Source organism: Zingiber officinale, chromosome 5B (genome assembly GCF_018446385.1).
Source record: "Zingiber officinale cultivar Zhangliang chromosome 5B, Zo_v1.1, whole genome shotgun sequence".
Classification (NCBI taxonomy): domain Eukaryota; kingdom Viridiplantae; phylum Streptophyta; class Magnoliopsida; order Zingiberales; family Zingiberaceae; genus Zingiber; species Zingiber officinale.
The window spans coordinates 11,869,537-11,888,605 of NC_055995.1; the positions used below are offsets into that span (position 1 = coordinate 11,869,537).

Below are 19,069 nucleotides of genomic sequence, written 5' to 3' on the forward strand. Positions count from 1 at the left end.
CATGAGGGTGAGAGTCTGGATTCTGACAGGATGGTCGTTAGAATGTGAGAGTCTTGCTCACGTATAACTCGCACGAGGGCGAGAGTCTAGATTTCGACCAAATGGTCGTTAGGATACGAGAGTCTTGCTCGCTTATAACTCGCATGGGGGTGAGAGTCTAAATTCCTATCGGATAGTCATTAGGACGCGAGAGCCATGCTCGCTTATAGCTCCCACGACGGTGAGAATCTGGATTCTGACCAGATGGTCGTTAGGACGCAAGAGCCTTACTCACTTATAACTTGTACGAAGGTGAGAGTTTGGATTTCGATTGGATGGTCGTTAGATAAAGGTTAATACAGTTAGAGAATGCTCCTCAGTTGGGGTAGGCTGGAATTAAACAGCATTACATAGGCGATCCAGCTTCTCACCATTGACCTTTGTAGAGACAGTAATAGTTGGACACAAGTTTCTTAAGGATTTTATACCGCCTATCCTTGTGATACTAGCCTAATTACATCTTCGACCGACCCTACACAGCTTCTTTGCCGAGTAGAGAACCCGCCTATCCTTGATTCTCCTCCTCCTAGGTCTCCCTCGCTTCCTTTCCTCTACCATCGGATGGACCATTTGAATCCCCCTTCTCGAGAAGTGGATTGGCTGGTCGGGCAAAGATGTTGGGGTTATTGACCTACTTCGCAGAAGTTGAAGTGTGATTTCAGGCGGGGGCAGTCCTAGTTCTGCTGCTCGGAGAGAATCATGAGTGAACTGGAGGCAGTCCTCTGTGTAAGGGATCAGTAGCCAGCTAGAAAGGGGGGTTGGATAGCTAGGTCACCCCCAATTCAATTTCTTCTCTACAAGGTTAGTTATACAAGTGGAATATACTAAAACAATAAAAACAAACAAGAAGAAACACAAACGCTAACACAAATCCTTTACGTGGTTCGAAGATTGCTTGCTCTTACTCCATGGCGTGTCCTTGAGGTGGACGAACCCTTGATCCTTCGGTAGATCAGTCCCTGGCAATCTCCGGCTAGCTCTTACTCCTTCTCGGTGGAGTACAACCTCTCACAAAGGATCTCTTCCTCTTTACAAGATGAAGTTTAGGTTTGGGAGGAAGAGAGTAGACTTGAAAGCTTTGGGAAAAGACTAGGAGTTATTCAACAAGAATAAGTAACCTCCTTCAAACCCCAAAGCTTCCTATAAATAAGATAAGAGAGTTGATCATCATATCAACTCATCTCGGCACCAGTCGACTGGCAAAACCATTAGTCGACTGGTGCTACCATTGGAGGTAGCCAACGGCTACTTCACAGCACCAATGATTTGCCAACGGTCATTTACCAGTCAACTGGTAAGACTACCAGTCGACTGGTAGCTACTGGTTGAGCGAACAGAATGCTTCTGTTCGCTCCCAGTCAACTGCACCAGTTGACTGGTCCTCACACTCATCCTCTCCAGAGTCACCCTTGAAGCCCTCTTCCTTGGCCTTCATCCCTCAGATGCACCCGAGCCCGTGGCTCCTCTCCATGCCATCCTTCACGTTGCCTTGAAGTCTGCTTCTCTCAGGTCTGCTCCGGTGTTCCTCGTCCGGCGGTCCCTCGGATGTCTTCCACATCATCCTTCACCGAATCAAGGATCCGAGCCCTAAGATGAGCTTCCCAAGCTTGGCCGCACCAAGTTCCTCATGTGTTTCACCAAGTCCTGCAAGACTCAAACACATATCAAACACATATGAAAGTCTAACTTAAACTCTTTGACACACACATCAAAACCATGATCGTACCGATCAAACCTAGGTCGATTGCACCAACACTCTGTGTCATGAGTGTGAGACCAGTGGTAAGTGCAGTATGCGGCTTCCCATACAGAAGGTTTGAACTTGCTCTGCCACCCCTACTTCTTGAATCGGAGGAAGATTCAATCAAGGGTCCTTAGGCCGAACAAGAGGCGATGGTGGCCTCTTCTCTACTCGACCGGTCGGAGCAGGGGTTTTGACTTTCTTTTTCCGAGCGGCCTGAGCTTCCTCCATATTAATGTATTTGGCCACTTTTCCCAATAGCTCATCGAAATTCTTTACGGGCTCTTGGATGAAGGCTCGAAAAAAATCTCCCTCTGACAAGCATTGAGAGAATGCGTTTATTAATATTTCAGAAGTAGCGAATGGGACATCCAGAGCCACTTGGTTGAAACGCTTGATATGTGCTCTTAAAGACTCCGTAGCCCCTAATTATTTGAGCACAAACAGACTATAATTAGTCTTCTAATATTTCCTACTGCTGGTGAAATAGTGCAGGAAAGCATTCCTAAATTCCTTGAAATAAGTAATGAACCCGACTGGTAGCCTGTCAAACCATCTTTGCGCTCAGCCAGAGAGAGTGTTCAGAAACACTCGATATTTTATTGCTTCGTTGTATTAATGTAGTAGGGCAATGTTCTGGAATTTTTGGAGGTGATCCTCCAGGTCATTATTACCTCCATACTCTCCAATAGACGGGGGTTTATAACCCTTAAGGAGTTTCTCGTCTAGCACTCCCTAGGAGAAAGGGGCATTGAGTAGTTCAGGCATCTCCTGAATAGCTGGGGCTTTTCCCCTCTTTGGGGTCCATTGATGGTGAGCTCCTGGCCGAGGAGGCCTGAGATTGCTCCATTCTGCTACCACCTTCTCCAGGGGCTTGATACAATTCCCTAAGGAAGTCGCATGGCCGCTTCCTCTTGGACCTTCCATCCGAGGCAGAGACCCCTTCCTTCGAAGCCATAAGAGCGCAGCACGAGTGAGAATCCGTAGTTTATTTTTCTGAGGCCACTCGCATCTTGGCCTCCTTGAATAATTCTTATTTCTCGAGTGTCATGGTGACGTTTATTTTACTGGTATCCTCCATTTTCACGTTCCAGAGCAGGTGAATGTGTTCCTACAGACGATGCTAAATTTGATCCTATCCGGAAACTAAGTTAAATGGAGGTACCGATGAGATGATGGTGTGAACGTTGACAAAGAGAGGAATCAAGAGCTTGGGGGGAGGGGATCACCGATGGTACCCACCATCTTGCAAACACCACAGACTAAGCACCCGCAACCGTTAGAGCGAGAACCAGATAAGAGGTTTTTGGCACAAGCCCTTCGATGCTCAGGTCAGAAAAGAGGTCGAGCGAAAAAAGATGAAAAATAGTAAATGTGTGCACGTAAATAAGACTACTATCTAGCGCATTCTTGGTCAACGGAGATGACCTCCCTTTTTATACTGCCTTTTGTAACCTCCACAATCATAAGGCATCAGAAAATGTCGCATGTCAGGGGTGTCAAGTGAAAGAGATGTACAACGGACTTTTATTGGATAGAGGAAGATTCCACCGTTTGTATGTGACAGAGTATTAGAATATTATCCGACAAATATATGTTACTCTCTGATAAGTTGTTACAATCCTCTAACAATGTTGTCCCTCTAGGGATTTGACCAGCTAAGAGGTCGGTCAGGAATAAGATTGGGATGGTGTCCAGAAAAAGAAGACTAAACTTTAGGTCCGACCGACTAAGAGGTCGGCTGGGAGTAGAGAAGTGGACTATCTAGATACATAATTAACTCTGACCCCATCTCCTCTTAACTTCTAATTGTCACAGTATCCTGACTCCTTTTACTAGAGTCATCCACTATTTTCCACATCATATAATATTATATGATGGTGGCCGTCAACTTCACCACCTTGATGGTTTGATCTCGGGTCGACGGATATTTCTAAACCCGGAGGTGTTGGGAATTTGATTTACACAATGTTGGTCCAATATACAACGACGATTTTCTGATGTGCTACTTAGTGTATGCCGCCATTAGTGCGCCGTGGTAATTTGTCTCAACACCCTTAATTTTGAAATAATTAACAAAATGAATGTTCAGCAAATATCAATGAACCCAAATGTTTACCTAAACAGATGTATGCAATGCATTACAAATAGCAAGTAACTAGATAAAATCACTGGCTTCAAAAGCAAGAAAAATAAAGCAGTAGAAAAATCAATGGAGAAGTATTTTAAATTTTCTTACGAATTTGAATTTCGACTTGCTTCTCTTTACGTTCATATTTTTGTCTGATCTTCATATTTTCAGCTTCAAATATACTTTTAAATTATTGAGTGCAAAAAAGACACCCCAATAAGCCAAAGAAAAATGGAAACAACTCGAGTAAATATAAAGTTGATAAAGCAACATGGTTTTAAAGAATAAAATAGACCATCACAATTGTTTCTTTCACAATAACAACTATTTCTTATAATTAGAAAATTACAATTTTAATTCTGTAAGAATTGATATTTCAGAATTTATTTTCAACGAAATATAACTCATCGCGAATATAATAATCATTCTTAGTGAATTAATATATTAGTGATTCGTATAAACAAATGCACCCTGTGGATTTTGAGATTTCTTCGGCTGCTCATTTTTGTTTCATGAGAGACATCAAACTCACCATATTTCTATGATATACACAAACTAACAGGACCAAGTAAGTTCATGTTAGAAGAGGCATTAGATAATTTCCCAAAAAAGTATTAATAAGATTAGTATTTGAACAAAAAATTTGAAGAACCTACTGTGGCATAATGTCCTCGCAAGGCAAGTAAATCACATATCATGGAACCAATCATCTCCTAATCTATGGATGCATTTGCTACAATTTCTATTCCTGACAATTCTGTTCTGTTCTTCACGGCTTCGATTTGATCAGCAAGTGAGATTTGTTTCAAACTTTCATTTTTAATCACTTCCATGTCCCATTTCTTAAACTCTGGCCTCGGTTCTTCAATCATGTCAGCTTCAAATTTCCAGGAATTGCTTAGTTGCTTCTTGCGTTCACGAAACTTGAGAACAAAAAGGAAAATGAAAAAAAAAAAGAGAGAAAGTTCAACTAAACACAATTCAAAATAGAAAATAATTGGCAGGCTATAAATATATTGGATTTGTTTCAGTTTAGCAAATGAGTACATGGCTTGGGAGGTTTATGAATGTTTATAGACATATGTAGTTACTAAAATGGAAATGCCAAAAATAGTTGAGACAAGAATTTTAGTAGTAAATAAGAATAAGGATCATGCAATAACTTCTAAGTTCAACAAGTTCTTTAAGATTTAAAGAAAATACCTTAGTTAATCTTGCCCTGAGTTTTAAACTTTTGGATAATGGTATCTTCTTCTCTCTGTTAGATTTCTCTCTTGAAAATAACTCCAACTGTTTATCTTCCATCATTTGTTTCCGCAGTTTCCTTTGTTCAGCGAGCTTTGCAATTTTTTCAGCCCTCTCCCTCGCAACCATTTCAGCTCTTAGCTTCACACGTACTTTTGCCCTTTCTTTCTCTTCTTTGAGTTTTACTTGTTGGGTCATGAAATCTGCTTTCATTTTCTCAAAGTCATCCCATTCTAATTCCTCTTGGTCATCAGTTCCTATTTTTGCTGCTTCAGCAATAGTTCTTGCCCACAATGTGTAGCATTGGGCTTGTAGTCGTTTAATTTTTCGACGCTCTTCCCATATCTTTTTTAGGGAAGAACTAATCCTAGATTTGCTCTGGTCACTACACAAAAGTAATTAATGTTCATGAAGATGAAAGTGCCATTGAGATATCTATTCACAGCAATCTTATATGAATCATAGGTTGGAGTAAGATTTAACACAATGACTTTTGCAAACTGAAACAAATTACCTGTGCCTATGATGGAATTGAGACATCTTCTTCCGGACCTGAAGCCACACAAACAAATTATTAAACTTGAAGCGAGTATTGAGCATCACCAACCAACAAACATAATATTATTTACTTAGAATGCACGAGATTGTTTTACATGCCATCACCTTGGGGTTGCTTAAGGCCTCCAATGTTTTTTTCTTAATGCGTTCACGAGTCTCTACAATCCACACAACATATAATGTTAGTATCAGCAAGGTCAAATTCGGATCACAATGGAGGGGTAAAAATGGATATATGGCAGTACGCCATCATTATAACAAAGATACAAGGGAGAAACTAAAAAGTAAATGTCACCTTCACTGTGTTTCTTTCCTTTGTTCCAAGGTATCCTGCCTCTGTTTGCTGCGCCAATCTTCAGTCTTCTCTGGATTTCTTTATGGGAGACACCTTGAGCACTTTCACAATTAGTGGAACCTTTCTCATACTTCACACTGGATACAGAAGTCTGAAATCCAAGGCTGGCGGGTTTCTTGTTTTCACAATGCTCAGTTGATAAACCTAAACTAAAGAATTGAGGACTAATTTCGGATGGTGCTACATCAAGCAAAAGTTGCAATGTTTCTCCATGATGAACTTTTGGACAGGGATTAAGGGATGCCAATATTCCGTGTGCCTCTCTTGATGTAGCTATTGGAAGTGGCAACAGCTTGAATGGAAGTTTAGGTTTAAAATCTTTCAAACCATAGGTGAAGAATGCTGAATGAATACTGAGGGTAGAATAAAAGGATCACCATGTTAAAAAAGCAATAGCCACAAGGTGATTTTAATCATTAAAATAACATGTAATTGAGCTCCACCCACCTCTTCCTCACTATTTATGTCTACCTCTACTAAATAAATTTGGTCCTTCAAACTTCACTGAACTAGATTCATTAAGTAGGAAAAGAAGACACTGAAGCAGCTAAATTATAGTAAGACCTTGCACAACTTAAATACAGTAAGTTGATCAAATGTTCAGATTTTCAGTACAGTTTCTATCTTCTGATTTATAACGCTATACTAAGTAGTGAGAGAAGAAGATGATAGTGGAATTCTCCAACCTTACCTTGAACAAATCAAATACGAAGATGAATTTAAATAGATATTTATTAGTGAAGGAACATAGTAAGTTACTTGTTTTAAATATTCTAAGTTAGCTTTAGCAGGTCTAAAAACTCCATGCCAACATGAATTTTAAGTTGAGTAAAGAGATGAACAAATTCTATGCTATTACCAATATTTGAAACTAACTATTGTCAATACAACAATTGATGCCTCAAAAGATTTTAAAGCTCCTTTTTAACAAAATATCATGAAGATTATCACATAATAAGGCACAATGTCTTAATCAAATTCCATATTATAAGTAGTGGCACAAAAGTAAGTACCTTGGCTTCCCACAAAAGTAAGTCCTTTCCATATCTTATAGAAATTCTTCCTGGAAAGACAAGTGAAAGTAGGGCCTAGTCCTCTTAGACAAATAAGTGGAAGAGCAATACATCAACACATGTACGTATTTAACATGAGTGAGGGCTAAACAGCAAGGCCTCTGAAAACTCATAAATAATAACTCATAGGAAAATTACACTTAACTTCCTTTATCTAACTTCTAATATATGTGAAAGATCAAAAATCTTTGAGCTAGCCAACCCCATCAAGTGGGATAAGGCTTGGTAGTAGTAGTAGTTGTTGTTGTATCAAAAAAGCCTGAGCTAGTTGAATAATTTCAATTTAACCAAAGACGATATACCAAATTACTATGATCGGTGAGATACATGTTGCTTTGTACTGATTACAGAAGTAATCAAGGTAACATTTCAGCTGTTTTTTTTTAGCTTTCCTTCAGCATAGACTATTATATTTCTGCAGATATGATATTCAAATTCCCTAATCTCAAGTTCATAAGTCCCACATGTAGGTTAACCATGGGAAAAACACAGCATCTATCATATGCCACTAAAAAAAATCTCATTTTGGGAAGAGAGATTCTCCAAATCGAAGACCTACAAGCAGATTACCTAGTTGATCATAATTACACTTCTCAAACAACTAAATCTTCCTCACTGGCCCTAACAGCATTGAATCGGAAATAGCACATGAATGTTGCTGCTCAGAGCCAAACGTATGCATAGGAACATTTTTTCAAAAATTATGTGTAGAAACGATTGCATAACAAAGAGAAATATAGTTCATCTCTTCCGCTTATGTGAATGATTGGGAAAGAATCATAAAAGGGAACCTTACAGCCGAAGAAGACATCGAAAGGCCATGGTCGGCGGCGGTTCCATGTCGAATGAGATTAGATCGGGCTGCAACACAAATAAAGATCATAATTGGGCCGGGCCGTTGTTGGGCCAGCCACCTTTGTGATTGCTATCCATTCTAATAAAGCTGGGTTATTCATCTTTAATATATTTAAAATATTAATAAATATATTATTTTTATTTTTAAAATAATAATGAGTGTGTTTTTTTTTAAAAAAAAAATAGCCTAAAGTTTTTCACCAACTACTAATTGAATTCTAATTGGCAAAACCCTAAACCTCTATTTCTTTCCTATGTTGGCTAATCCAATTCAATTTCAATCTTCATCACAACTTTTGCACAAGATAACACGACTACAAGAGTTGAAGCTTGCATATTGAAGTCAACTCACTTACTACAAATAAAGAAGTTATATAAGAAAAATGAATAAATGAAAGCATCATTTACCTATAACCACGCGAAGAGTGTTTGCATTATTCATGTAGAACAATTCTATATAAATTATAAAATACTATGTAAAAACATTAGAATAATTCTCCTGTCAATACAGAGTCATGAGCAAAGGTCACATAACCTTATCCAGCTCTGCAAGAGATTATTATTAACTTCTCTGGAAAAGAAGTCAATCAATTCACTCATTCTAATGTTTATATTGGAGGCCAAGCAAGAACACCCTGCCCTAGTGAGCTTGCATTATTTGAACAGATGTGAAATATTTTCGACATGGATTTGGCAAAAAATGCACCTCTTATCTTGGATAAGGATTCCCCTTTCTGCTTAGTTGAATCTTTGTGTTAATCCTTCCATTGTGAAGTAACCAAGTGAATAATTTAACCTTTTGAGGGACAAAAAGAGGACCATAAGCTGACTAAATGTGAGTATTCAGCTCCTATAACAATTAAATAACAGTGAAGGAGCTAATAGAGTTCCACATCTAGAAAATTATGTTCATTGATACTCCAATTCCATGTAGATGACTTCTAATTCCATTTGAAAAATGTTGAGCCCTTTGAAAAATGTCTCTTTGCTAAAACCTTTAGAATCAATGTAATACTGATAGCTTCAAGGACAATAGGTCTGATTTCAGTAATTAAGTGAGGTTAATTCTATTGGTTTGTAGATTCCCTCTGTAGAAACTATTGAGTCCTTGAGATTTTAGCTTCCCATGTTCATGAACAGCTACCTCAATCTCATATCATGAAAGGCGCGAATGCTCTGACTAGTTGTGTCTCTTGATCAAACATCTCAATCTCATGATTTGGATCTAGAATTCTTTGTTTAGGTCCACATTGAAGAAAAACCTATCTAGTTTTAGAGCTAGAGGATTTTGATGATTACTACAAGTGAAAGGGCCACCAAGAGTAGCTACTTCATACAAGTCCATTTTTTTGCCACCATTCTGAAAGGGGGAGTTTGCTCTAGTGCCAACACAGCAATTTTTTCTGTTCTTTCTTTCTGGTGATGATAATGTGGCATTACAATCTACCTAGTGCACCAACATTCATCCACTATAAGGCCAATGAATTCAAGCTATTCAAGGAACTAGTTTGTGTGTTAGTCCGTGGCAAGCCCAAGAATGCGAGAACAAGCCTTCCTCATGGCATATTTTCATACAGTTATAGGAATTAAATCCACCACGAGCCTTCCTCATGATATATTACAACTTTAAGTTTTGATTTGAGTTCTTTGACTTTAACATATTGTATGTATATAATCAATTATTATTCTCTTTCCAATTATTGGTCAACATTTAAGGCTACGTTGGATTTAGCTGGTAATATAATCAAATTTATAATATAATATAATGTAATCTTAATTACATTTACTACATTTAATAACCTACTGTATGTAATCTTTGATTAGAAGAATGATTATATTCTTTCATTTGGTATCTATATTTTTTATAAATAATGTAATTCGTATTATTATATAATGATAAAAATATCCTACGACCTTTGTCGGAGGCGACGGCCGGCGCACCTCTGTCGAGCTGACCGTCGATCGACGGCGGCCGGAGGTGGCGGTAGGCGGCGACGGCAGCGGTCGGCGACAGCGGCTGTCGATGGAGGTGGCAGCCGACAACGGCGGCGACGACCGATGATGACACCCGAAGGCGACAAGCGGCAGCCAAGGATGACGCCTGAAGGCGGCAATCGACGGCGGCGCCAGAGACAACGACCGGCGATGGTGCCAGGAGGCGGCGGCCAGAGGCAGCGCCCAGAGGCACCGACCGGCAGCGACTAGAGGCGGCGGCATGCGGCGACCGGCGGCAGCGCTCGGAGGTGACGATCGGCGGTGGCAGACAACTGGCAGTCCGCGGCGATCGACTACCGGCGATGGCCAACGGCTACAAACGACTCGCGACCAACCAACGGCGGCTGATCGACAGCCGACAACCAGCCGTGGCCGGTGACCAACGGTAGCCGGCAACAATGGCAGAAGCGACGTCGGTGACCAATTGATACCGAAAATAAACTAGGGGTATATTTGGTATTTAAATTTTAGTTAAACAGTGACCTCATAATGTAATCAGATTATATGGTGTTGGCATTGTAATTCAGATTATAAAACTTTATTACCTTTTTGTAATCTAGATTACATTACATTACAGTTTTAAAATTGTAACAAACAAAGTAATTAATATTTTAATGTAATCTTAATTACATTAAGAGATAGATTATATCCTACCAGAAGTAGTCTTAGAGCCACAACTATTATCATCTTTTATCAAATTCACAAATTAATTATACTTGTTAATTATTTTTCTCCTTTTTTTATTATAGCAATATAGTTCAAAGTTATGTTAAACAAATAGATAAGTTAACAATAAGTATGTTTAGTAAGAATATCATTTTCAAAAGATAAGAATTTTCAAAGAAACATCAATTTCTTAGTATTGAAACAGAATTTGGAAGAAATTCTTAACTTAAGATTTTAAAGAAAACTCCTCCTAAAACATAGTACTTTCTTTTTGTGAAAAAAAGTCTTTTCTTTTTCCAAACCAAAACTTAGGGTGCTTTTGTTTGCGCGTTTTCCATTTTCATTTTCCTAAAAAATTCACGTTTTCTAGAAAACAGAAAATAACTTTTAGACATTCTTAATTTTTCCAGAAAATGATATCTATTTTTTTAGAAAATGGACATGAAAAATGCAAACCAAATATCACTTTTTAGAAACGCGCGTTTTCTAAAAAAAAAATGAAAATATAGCTTTTCATTTTTTAAAAACTTAGGGAGCATTTGGTTTGTAAAAAAAATTCATTTTCTACTTTTCATTTTCTATTTCTATTTTTTTATATTCTATATAGTTTTTAGAAAACAGAAAATGTGTTTGGTATGATAGACTATATTTCTATTTTATAGAAAAGAAAACTGAAAAATACATTTGGTAGGTTAATATGGAAAATTGTAAGTAAAATAATTATTCTTATTTAGAAAAAAATCAAAGATGAAAAATTAATATAGGAATTATTCAACTTCTTAATTGAAATATTTTTTTTATTTAAAAATATCTATCAAATGGAGTGAATTAGTTGACTTTTATATAAATATAAAAATCAAGCATATATTAATATATATGCCCTAACATATTATTTTTAGTTTCACATATTCAAATATATTAAATATAAATACAAATCTAATTATGGATGATCCTCCACATAATCATTCCACATATAGCTTGCAATTTCATCATGTACATTTCCCATCTAAGCTATTTGGCTTGGATCAATTGGAATCGGCTCTTGATCATTAAAATCACCTTTAACTCCAGACATGAGCATATCATCAGAAGAGTATTCCATAAATAAATTATCCATTGCATGATGTCGACGTATGAAATTATGCACGGCACAACATGCAATTAGAATTAATCTTTGCCAAGTAATTTGATAGTTCGACATATCTTTTAAAATTTGGAACCTTGCTTTGAACACCCCAATGCACCGCTTTATAATATGGTGCTTTATAATATTACGACATGTACTGTGCCTATAATTGAATAACTCTTCCTTCCCCTTGGTTTGCCATGCCCCCATTAATCTTGCAAGTGATAGTGTCGACCTCAATACTGAGCGAGAAACCCCGGCATGTTTGAGTAACCAGAATCAATAAGATAAAATTGATCTATGATAGTGTTTCCATATTAATGATGAAAAACATCAACATAAATGAATATAGAGAGAGTTTTATATGTTATTTACCACCGCAAGGTTTAGGAAAATTATTTTCATGCCTTGTCAATATGTTTATGAACACCTTGGAATCATTTGTTGCCCCCTCCCAACCAATATACACAAATGTGAAAAGCATATCGAAGTCACATGCAAGCATCACATTTTGTTGTTATTGTAGGCGAACTCCACCAATGGCAGGTGGTCCTCCCAACTGCCTCCGAAATCCATAACGCAAGACCTCAGCAAGTCCTCCAAAGTCTGAATAGTCCGCTCTGACTGTCCATCTGTCTGTGGATGGAATGTTGTACTGAAACGGAGTTACGTACCTAAGGCTTGCTGCAGACTCTGCCAGAATCGGGACGTAAACCGTGGGTCTCTATCCGATATAATGCTCAATGGAACACCATGCAATCTGATAATCTCTCGACAATATAACTCTGCTAATCAATCCAGAGAATCAGTTTTCCATATCGCTAAAAAGTGTGCGGATTTGCTTAATCGGTCAACGATTACCCAAACCGCATCATGGCCTCGTCGAGTCTTAGGCAATCCTACCACAAAATCCATAGTAATGTGCTCTCATTTCCACTCTGAAATAGGGATCCTCTAAAGTAAACCAACAGGTCTCTGGTGCTCAGCCTTCACCTACTGACAAACAAGACATCTAGCTACAAACTCTGCGATGTCTTTCTTCATACCGTTCCACCAATAGCCAAATCACGATAATGTGTCCACTGGGTGGATAGCAAATCTAGAGCGATGAGCCTCCTGAAGTAACTCCATGATCGGGTGAGACCGAGGCACACATAATCGCCTGAAATAAACAATACCTCGCTATCTCGCAAACTCCATTGTCCGAAGCTATCCGCCGCCAATGAATCAGAATGCCGATCTCGCCCGGCCTCTCGAATCCTCATCCCGATCGACGATCGAGCAACCATGGTAATAAGAATACCGCTCTATCTGTCCTGCTCCTCAAGGCCCAACTCGGAGAATCCCTAATCAAGTCCATGACTAAAACTCGTGACAAGTCCTTCGCCCCTGATGCCTCAAATCATTAGCTTTACCCGATAGTAACTAATAGTATAATCATAATCCTTCAGAACTCCATCCATCTCCTCCGTCAGAGATCTTCTGAGTGAAAATATATTTGAGACTCTTATGATCGGAAAAATCTCAAAAGTAATACCATAAAAATGTCGCCAAATCTTCAAAGCAAAAATAATAGCTGCTAGCTCTAAATCATGTATTGGGTAGTCACGCTCCTTCATGACGAGAAGCATAGAGACTACCCTACCGTATCAAAACAATACCAAGTCCCAAGACTGTGTAAAGTACGAATCCGTCATCACCAAAAGGTAAAACCAAAACTGGTGCTGATACTAATCTCCGCTTCAGCTCCTGGAAGCTGGTCTCACAAGCCTTTGACCACGTGAACTTCACGTCTTTCCTAGTCAGACGTGTCAACGGAATAGCAATACTGGAGAAACCCTCAACGAATCGTCTATAATAAACAGCCAGTCCTAAGAAACTGCGGATCTCCTGGATTGACTTCGGCTGCTCCCAGCTAGTGATAGCCTCGATCTTTTGAGGATCTACTGAAATACCCCGGCTTGACACCACGTGTCCTAGAAAACCAACTGAGGATAGTCAAAATGCACACTTGCTGAATTTCGCATACAGATGATGCCGTCGAAGAGTCTCCAAGACTATGCAAAGGTACTGCGCATGTTCCTCCTCAGAACGTGAATAGATCAATATGTCATCGATAAAAATAATAACGAACTGATCTAGATACTCCAGAAAGATACGGTTCATCAAATCCATAAATACTGCGGGAGCGTTGGTAAGCCCAAATGGCATCACCAAAAACTCATAATATCCATATCTAGTGCGAAATGTTGTCTTATGAATATCAGAATCTTTGACTCTCAGCTGATGATATCCAGACCGCAGATCAATCTTAGAATACACTGATGTATCTCTGAGTTGATCAAATAAATCCTCGATCCGTGGCAAGGGGTACTTATTTCTGATAGTCACTGCATTCAGCTGCATATAATCTATGCACAACCTTAAAGTATCATCCTTCTTCTTGACGAATAATACCGGAGAACACTAAGGCGGAATACCGTGGGGTTCTCCACAAGGACACCCGAATGCTCCTACCCGTGCATGTCATATGCAGCTTCTGCAGGAGGAGTTGTCCTCTGCTGACGCTGCGAAGATTGGGCTTTCGGCCCGCCTCGCTGAGTCCCGGACTGACCAAACTGTCCTCCCGGAACAGAAACCCTGGAGGCTACATGCTGAGCCTTCAGCGAACAGTCTCGGCTCAAGTGCTTAGGCAGTTTGTAATAATAACAAATTGACTGTCCGAGGGTGCATGCAGAGGTGATGTGATCTAGGGATCCGCATCGGGTGCAGTAAGGGTCACCGGTGGACTGTTTCCGGTTCTGCTGAACAGGCCGGGAAGGTCCAGATGAAGATCGTCCCGACTTCTGGGATCGTCCAGATGACCCAGAAATACCCTGACCTGTCTGAGCGCGACTGCTCTGCTATCCAGTAGTCTGTGGCTGCTGGATCTGTCCGGAAGTCCGATCAGTCTGCTTCCTCTTCTTGTCTACCTTCACTCTCTAATGAGCTAACTCAATCATAAGCGCCCTATCCAGTGCCTCTATGTATGATGAAGTACTAAAACCGGCAATCTTCACCTAAAGATGCCCGTCAAATCCCTGAACAAACTGAAGCATACGAGATTTATCCTCGACAACTAACCCAGGACAGAATCTAGTCAACCGATTAAAATCAGTATTATACTCCATCACTAAGCGATTATTCTGCCGAAGACTCAGAAAATCCTGCCGACGTGTCATCTGATACGCGCGGGGAAAATACCGACTCTCAAATGCCCCCTAAATCTCATCAAGGTAATATGCTGCTTGCTTAGAATCGAGCGCTGCGTGTCCCACCAGATCTCTGCCTCATCTCGTACCTCAAGTACGCAGTAGTAGGCACGACTGGAGGGGGTGTTGGGTATACTAAAGGTGATACCACTAGTGGTACAGTCGAGGCATGCACCTCTGAAGTCGGAACCGTCGGGGTCTTATAATCTGACGTACCTATACTATCCTGACGAGTCTGTCCCTTACGGACATGCTCGACCCTAGCAGACCTCTCTGAAGACTCTGTCTCCGGAGAATCTATCGGCCTCTTACGAGGTCGACCACGTCTCGGTACCGGAACACGTGTATGTGTCATATCTATAAACAAAATGTTACCCAGATATCACTACAAGTATGAAAACTATAAAATTATCTATTTTACCCATTTGCCGTCTGGAGATGTCCTGTCGCTGCTTAGCCCCGAAATAGATCCAATAGAACCTCGTCAAAATATACTTTGAAATTCCGAAACGAGAAATCAACGGAAATCCGTACAAATCCGAAAATACACAGAAATGCTCACGAAAGTAAGCATCGTAAATCCGAAACACGACAAGATATCGCAAAACCGAGCTCTGATACCAAAAATATTGTCACGCCCCAGGTAGTCTCTGCCATAAGAAATTTCGGCAACATCTACCCTGTACGGCTGACAATATGAATCCAAATATACATATATCTATCCCTCGGCTCACACGGCCGGAACAATACAATACAAACAACACACAAACCACGCAGTTTATATCAACATTCCACACAGTTTAATATGAACAATCCACGCAGTTTAATATAAAGAAAAGACGATATAGAAATCATCGCAGATATATATATAACATCCTACTCCACTACAACGAAGAAAATGAAATCCACGAAGTAATGAAAATATCCGCAGCGGAAAACAAAAGTAGCAAACCCAAAGGTTCAACATAAAGTCCACAATACAAAACCCACATCACTAGTATATGCATAGAAACCATAATACCAGTAATAACCTATGGTACAACCTCCTAAACCATAGAATCTATAGTACAGTTTCCTAACAGTATAACAGATATGCATAGCGGAATAAACTGTAGTAACTAACAGTAAGCATGTAATACAGTTTACAGCAAGAATAATAAGAAATGCATAACTGAAATAAACGGTACTCACCTGCGAGGCTTGTGCAACTAACTGTGAACATATACAGATAAAAATAGTCAGAGCAAAAGCATATACTTGTATGCATGTCAATCATATGCAATCACCAAAATGCATCAATCAGAAATAATGCAATCTGTGCATATGATGCAAATGACATGTCCTGGTCACCCCTACTGCCAGTCAGCCATCTCACACATGATGGTGAGACCGAGTGGGTAGGGTTGTGACAACCGTGCACTCTGCCATCACTACCCCTGATGAGTGACCGAGTGGACGGGATGCTGTCGGAGCACATCTATCCTCCTACCTCAAATCAGAGTGAGGGAGCGCAATGCTCTCATCTCCTGATACACAATGACGGGTAGGGACCCCGGCGTGCTACCACGCTGCCTATCACACTACCCATGAGTGGAGCCTCCAGCGGAGCACCACCGAGCAACCTACACACCCTGTGTGCTGTGCCACTACCCATGCAGTGGTCACGATGTGTGCAGGTCCATGTAGCCGGCCGACGAGCTCAACAATAATGGAGTCGTCAATCGCCCAACATGCAATCATGCGATATGGTGCATGCGGCTACAGCATGTCATACCTGAACATATCCTCCTCCATATATGTAGGTGCCAAAAAGATAAACACATATGTAACAAGGATAATAAACAACATGAATCCAACATCACATACCTAACATGTCTATCCACTAATCCAGTATAGAGGGAAGCACAATAAATACCTCTATCTCTATAAACACAGATAAACATAGCCAGAAAGAAAAGCATGCTAGACTAATGTATAGCAGCTAACAGTAGAGGTATGTATCAGGTATCAACTAAACTAAAACCAGAGAAAGTACCAAACTACCGATCACTAGTAATCGCCTAAAGGTATCGAATAAACTATAACCAGGGAAGTGATAATTCTACCAATCACTAGTAATTATATATAAATTATACATATCATAAGACAATACCGAAAATATAAGTCAAAGGGTACCCGCCTCAAATAGAAGGTACAAATCACGAAATCCAAAGTCGACGTCGAGACGCTTGTCTCGAATCAGAGTCCTGTATCAAACAATATATATATATATATATTTTATTTAGCTAAATCTAAATGAATAGCTAAATAAAATTCCTAAAACTGAATTAGGACAAAACCCTAATCAACACAATCTCAACCTACCTAATTAAATCTAACGGTTAATTAGGGTTAGTTACCTAATCCCTAATCACCAATTAGATTAATTCTAACTATATAATTCTACACACAATCAACAACTAATCAATCACACTTAACCTAATTCATATCTACACATGATCAAGTAATATAACCATAATCCACATCCAAGTAGCTCACAGGGAATAGAACTCACCTCACTGATCTAAAGTCTCTGCCAACAGCACAGTGAGAGGAATTTCCTTGCTGGATCAAAGAAACCACAGCAACTCTGCTGAAATTCCTCCCCACTTCAACCGAAACCTCAATCACAGCAAAGAAAGAAACATCCAAGAACTGATCTGTGGGTTACAGCAAGTAATTGGATCCGATCTCTCCCTCCTAGTTCAGAACCGAAAGAAGATATCATCAGGACGAAGAATTCATCGAAATCCTTGAATCTACAGAATTCCCCATGTTACCTCAACTGATCATTTCCAGAAGGATCACCCACTCCGCTCCGTGAACCAGCATACCAGGGATTCCCCTGACCCTCAATCAACAACAACAAAGAAGGGATCCAAGACCTGACCTGGGATCGCCAACAATCAGAGAGGAAACGAGCAAGAATCGGGAAAGAAGACTCGATCTAGGGCACAAATCAGAGAACAGAAAAGAGGAAGGATCGTCACTTACCCTCAGAGCCCTAATTGTCTCTTCACGCCGGCGATCGGATGACAAAGGCTCGACCCAGTGGCGTCGGATCGGGGAAGAAAGGTCGGCAGTCGGCTAGAGGAGACGCGACGCCGTGTCTGTGGTCCGGAGACGAATAGTGCCGCCCGGATCTGAGCTCAATAGCCGCCGATTCCGGTAGAGGAAGATCGCCGGAGCTGGAACCCTAATCCCTTCGGCGTCGCTTGTCCGCGAGAGAGAACAGAGCGCGTGAGCAGGGGGGAAGAGAGGAGGAAGGCTCGGGTTCGGGCGGTTGGGAAATAAAAAGAAAAAGAAACGAAATTTATAATATAAACATTTATCACTTAAACAGGTATCACAAAAATGTTTTATCCGAATCCAAAATTGATCCTCTTAAAATTCATCTTACGAACTTCGAAAAATTCTCAGAAAAATTTTGAAAATTCCAGAAAAATTCTATAAAGCTATTTCCCAAATAACCTTATTAATTTAATTTTTTCTGATATCTCACAATATGTGAGGATGGACGTCATTGTGTTCATATAGTCGAATAATATATGTTCCCAACGTATAAGCATCTCGTAGAACTCGTTTGAACCACTTGCTACTAGTGTAGAATGAATGTTGTAATGATCTACACATATCCGATGTCGTGTGTTGTGTCCGACAATTAGTAAAAACATAGCAACACCTTTTTCAACTGTAACTTTCTTTCCATCTTGCAATAGATTCAACTCTTTTAATGTTCTAAACAAAATTCACAAACACATGTTTTTACATACGGAAATTGTCAAAGCAAACTTGGGGGTGCACATCAAGTATTTCTTGTATGTACATCCTCTTAATAAGAGATGAAGTTCGACATAGCATTCTATCAATGTATCCAAGATATTCAGTCATCATGTCATGAAAAATATCATTTTTGATACCCAAAACTATCAACAAATTGATATCTGGGCCCAATTCATCATATTCATCATCAGAGCTTGACATGATCTACAACA

General features: G+C 39.7%; 1 protein-coding gene across 5 annotated transcripts; it reads right to left on the reverse strand.

The window, feature by feature from the left end:
* Window positions 1–4,507: 4,507 nt before the first annotated feature.
* Window positions 4,508–18,344, reverse strand: LOC121984124. 5 transcript variants are annotated; one of them, XM_042536924.1, is made up of 10 exons: window positions 18,069–18,344; window positions 17,855–17,964; window positions 17,590–17,774; window positions 16,227–16,247; window positions 7,083–7,132; window positions 6,010–6,422; window positions 5,820–5,872; window positions 5,671–5,708; window positions 5,115–5,541; window positions 4,508–4,834 (listed from the first exon to the last, which is right to left on the reverse strand). In XM_042536924.1, the coding sequence occupies exons 5-10, from the start codon at window positions 7,112–7,114 to the stop codon at window positions 4,625–4,627; spliced, it is 1,173 nt and encodes a 390-aa protein (XP_042392858.1). In that variant the 5' UTR covers window positions 7,115–7,132; window positions 16,227–16,247; window positions 17,590–17,774; window positions 17,855–17,964; window positions 18,069–18,344; the 3' UTR covers window positions 4,508–4,624. The 5 variants fall into 5 exon arrangements, with proteins under 5 accessions (XP_042392858.1, XP_042392857.1, XP_042392855.1 ...); XM_042536923.1 differs by lacking the exon at window positions 16,227–16,247 and adding an exon at window positions 17,215–17,281; XM_042536921.1 differs by lacking the exon at window positions 16,227–16,247.
* Between the last annotated feature and the right edge of the window lie 725 nt (window positions 18,345–19,069).